The sequence below is a fragment of the Rhincodon typus genome, unplaced genomic scaffold, assembly GCF_021869965.1.
Source record: "Rhincodon typus isolate 14 unplaced genomic scaffold, sRhiTyp1.1 hic_rhity00006438, whole genome shotgun sequence".
In the NCBI taxonomy this organism is placed as follows: Eukaryota; Metazoa; Chordata; class Chondrichthyes; order Orectolobiformes; family Rhincodontidae; genus Rhincodon; species Rhincodon typus.
The window spans coordinates 5,233-9,960 of NW_025972076.1; the positions used below are offsets into that span (position 1 = coordinate 5,233).

Sequence of the window (4,728 nt, forward strand, 5' to 3'; positions counted from 1 at the left end):
CTGTGTTCATCCAGCTCTATACCTTCTCTTCAGTCTCCCCCTGTTTCTGTTCCAATTATCTGGCATTGGTGTTACTCATCCTGGCCCCCAGCAGAAACATTTCCTACACATTTGTTCCATTCAACTCCTTCATCATTCTGAACATCTCTATTTAATCTCCCCTAATACTCCCTGTTTGACTGGAGAACAATTTCAGCTTCTCCTATCTCAGTGTAACTACAATCTCTCATGCTTGGAACTGTTCTGATAAATTGACATCCAGCTTAAAATGAGATGCTTAGTGCGGGATGCAATAATTGCTGTTACCTGTATTTGCTCAAATGGGACTTCAAAGCTGAATGACTCATTGTAGTATGGGTTTAGGGTATTTTTCTTGATTGTTGTCTTCTTTTTCTTCAGCCTTTTACCATTCTGCATCAGATGAATCTTCACATAGGGATCTAGGAAAGTAATAACAAATAAGTATAAAATGTGACCAAGAATCTCTTTGTAATTCAGAGCAGAATCGGCATTTTTAATGCAAATTTGTTCCCAGTAAATGTTTTGCAGATGTGTGAATTTGCATTTTCATTTCTCCTGATAAACTGATCAGGTGCAGTTTCTGTTTATATTCTGATGTTCATGGGCTCAGGATGTCTCAGCTGCTGTAATGTAGGAAACGGGGCAGTTCACTCATGCAAAGCTAACTCCCACATTAGTAACCAGATTATTTGCAGTAGTTTTTGGTACCTGTATGTAACTAACAGGATAAGGGCATTGCTGGTGAGGCAGCACTTATTGCCCATCTCTAATTGCCCAGAGGGCAGTTAAGAGTCAACCACATTGCTGTGGGGCTGGAGTCACATGTAGGCCAGACCAGGTAAGGATGGCAGTTTCCTTCCCTAAAGGACATTAGTGAACCAGATGGGTTTTTCCAACAATTGACAATGGATTCATTCAGACACCAGGCCTCAGTTTAACATTTTGTGTGAAAGCTAGCACCACAGCAGTGCTGCACTCCCTCAGTACTGCATGGTGAGTGCTGGCCTGAATTCCATATATAAATGTTTGCTCTAGAATTTATAGCCACAATCCTCTGATTTTGTGGTTACTTTCTGATTTGCTGCTGACACCAAATCCAGTCACTAATAGTCCTGAAAAGTAATTTTCTGTGTGTGCTGCAGATTAATTCAAGCCAATATCCAGTCTTTCTCTGAACTGCTTGTTTGCATTCTAACAATGACGACACTTTAGTCGTGCATATTATTAATGAAGCAATCTGGGACATTGTGAGGTTTGAAAAGATGCTATAGAAATGCAGATTTCTCTCTTCCATACAAAAGCATGACAGGATGGATGCAGATGAGAGACGCCAAGCAGCCAATTTTAATTCTTCAGTCCAGATAGACATATTAATTCCATGTCACTAGTTTAAGATGTGAATTGCTTTTATTCAATGGGAGATTGTGCTAGAGCTTGATGTATTTTCATTGAGTCCTACAGTGCAAGAGGCGAGGGTTTGGTGAATCATAGTCTATTCTGACTTCCTGAAAGATCTATCCAGTTCACCCTATTCTTCTGCCCTTCCCCCAAAATCCTGAAAACTTTCCCTTTTCAAGAATCCATCCAGTCTCCCTTTGAAAGTTACTGTTGAATCAGATTCCACTTTGTTCAGGTGCCACTTTCCAGATCAGAACAATCCTCCTCTATCCCACGTCATCATCGACTTTCATGACAAAAAGGGGGCCGATGAAATTGCAAAGCCCATAATCATTTTAAATCCAGCATCAGATCACATTGTCTGATATGCTGTATTTGTATTTGACAGCAATTTGGGGAACACAGATTGAAACATTTCCAATGTAACACTTTCAAAATGCCACAGCCTAATGGTTCCACGACTCTACATATTGTTTTTGCACTTGAATCAAAAGTAAGTAAAATTGTCACAGAATCATTGAAGATGATTGTGTTTCATCAGAGTCTTAAATCTTTCATTTACTCTTGATTTAGGACGATTATACCTAAGGTGTTTTTCTCAAGCTTTCGTTTATGCAATATATTTATTAAGCATTCATGGATAAGTAACCCCAAAGGAAAGATATGTCTTCATTTTGTATTACACACAGATTATTTGTGTTAATCTTTCCAGCTGATTGTGGCACTGAATATATAATAAGAATTGTGTTCTTTCTTATATAACTTCTCAATTCAAACTTATTTTAATATTCAACACGAGTACGTGTGTGCATTTTACATAATATTCAAAATCCCAGCACAAAATGAGGGCATTGGGCCTACTGTGTTTGTGCTGGTCCACAATGACGTCTGTACTTCAGAGCCAAAAACAGCAAGTGCTGGAGAAACTCAGCATCTGTGGAGAGAAAGCAAGGTTAACATTTTGAGTCCAGTGACCCTTCTTCAGAACAGGATATCAGGTTTCATTATGAGGAGGCATTGTACAAATTAGGCCTGTTTTCTCTCAAATTAAGGGGTGATCTGATTGAAGTCTTCAAGATATTAACAGGAAAAGACAGGACAGATAAAGAAAATCTGGTTGGGAATTCTAGAACTAGGAGCATAGTGTGAGAATTAGGGTCAGACCATTCAGGAGCGATGTTAGGAAGCACTTTGACACACAACGGGAGGGAGAGGTTTGGAACTCTCTTCCACAAATGGCAGTGGATGCTGGATCAGTTATTAATTTTAAATCTGAAATAGATAACATTTTTTTAACCAAAGGTGCTAAGGGATATGGGCAAAAGGCAGGCGTATGGAGTTAGAACACAGATCAGCCATGATCTCATTGAATGGTGGAACAACAAAGGACTCAATGGCCTACTCCTGATCCCATGTCCCTCAGATATGGCAAATGGATCATTCTATGCTAAATGATTCTGCTGCGCTAAATTCAATTGTACTTCCTCGATCTTTCTCCTTCTGTGTGAATATGTAATTCTCCTGTTGAACGATAAGGTAATATAATTCACCACAGTCATCTCTGCTTTTTGCTATTCTTGTGATGTGCTGATTGTCCACATCACCTGACGAAGGAGCAGAGCTCCGAAAGGTTCTGATTTCAAATAAACTTGTCGGACTATAACCTGATATAACAAGGTGTACAGCTGGATGAACACAGCAGGCCAAGCAGCATCAGAGGAGCAGGAAGGCTGACGTTTTGGGCCTAGACCCTTCTTCAGAAAAGGGGGAGGGGAAGGGGGTTCTGAAATAAATAGGGAGAGAGGGGGAGGCGGATAGAAGGTGGATAGAGGAGAAGATAGGTGGAGAGGAGACAGACCAGTCAAAGAAGCAGGGATGGAGCCAGTAAAGGTGAGTGTAGGTGGGGAGTTAGGGAGGAGATATGTCAGTCCAGGGAGGACGGACAGGTCAAGGGGGTGGGATGAGGTTAGTCGGTAGGAGATGGGGGTGCGGCTTGAGGTGGGAGGAGGGGATAGGTGGTAGGAAGAACAGGTTAGGGAGGCGGGGATGAGCTGGGCTGGTTTTGGGATGCGGTAGGGGGAGGGGAGATTTTGAAGCTTGTGAAATCCACATTGACACCATTGGGCTGCAGGGTTCCCAAGCGGAATATGAGTTGCTGTTCCTGCAACCTTCGGGTAGCATCACTGTGGCACTGCAGGAGGCCCAGGATGGACATGTCATCTGCGGAATGGGAGGGGGAGTTGAAATGGTTTGCGACTGGGAGGTGCAGTTGTTTAGTGCGAACCGAGCGTAGGTGTTCTGCAAAGCGGTCCCCAAGCCTCCGCTTGGTTTCCCCGACGTAGAGGAGGCCACAACGGGAACAGCGGATGCAGTATACCACATTAGCAGATGTGCAGGTGAACATCTGCTTGATGTGGAAAGTCTTCTTGGGGCCTGGGATGGGGGTGAGGGCGGAGGTACCGGGCAGGTGTAGCACTTCCTGCGGTTGCAGGGAAAAGTGCCGGGTGTGGTGGGGCTGGAGGGGAGTGTGGAGCGGACAAGGGAGTCACGGAGAAAGTGGTCCCTCCGGAAAGCAGATAAGGGGGGGAGGGAAAAATGTCTTTGGTGGTGGGGTCGGATTGCAGATGGCGGAAGTGTCGGAGGATGATGCGTTGGATCCGGAGGTTGGTGAAGTCTCACCATAAGACCCGCGGACAAGGGAGGCGCAGTTGTAGCATGGCACACTGACCTCTACATTGCCGAGGCCAGGCGCCAGCTCTCCGACACCTCTTCCTACCGCCCCCTTGATCATGACCCCACCTCCGACCACCAAACCATCATCTCCCAAACCATCCACAACCTCATCACTCCAGGTGACCTCCCACCCACAGCCTCCAACCTCATCGTTCCCCAACCCCGCACCGCCCGCTTCTATTTCCTTCCCAAAATCCACAAACCTGACTACCCTGGTCGACCCATTGTCTCCACCTGCTCCTGCCCCACCGAACTTATCTCCACCTATCTGGACTCCATTTTCTCCCCCTTGGTCCAGGAACTCCCTACCTACGTCCATGACACCACCCACGCCCTCCACCTCCTCCAGAACTTCCAATTCCCCGGTCCCCAACACCTCATCTTTACCATGGATGTCCAGTCCCTATACACCTGCATTCCCCATACAGATGGCCTAAAGGCCCTCTGCTTCTTCCTGTCCCGCAGGCCCGATCAGTCCCCCTCCACTGACACCCTCATCCGCTTAGCCGAACTCGTCCTCACCCTCAACAACTTCTCTTTCAATTCCTCCCACTTCCTACAGACAAAGGGGGTGGC

At 45.4% G+C, this 4,728-nt stretch overlaps 1 protein-coding gene across 1 annotated transcript in view; it reads right to left on the reverse strand.

The window, feature by feature from the left end:
- Window positions 1–436, reverse strand: part of LOC109918688 (synaptotagmin-A-like) — a 5,545-nt gene extending 5,109 nt beyond the window's left edge. Inside the window, exon 1 of the mRNA XM_020518622.2 lies at window positions 307–436. Coding sequence (XP_020374211.1) covers window positions 307–417 — 111 coding nt within the window. The 5' untranslated portion in view covers window positions 418–436. The remainder of the gene's footprint in view (window positions 1–306) is intronic.
- Between the last annotated feature and the right edge of the window lie 4,292 nt (window positions 437–4,728).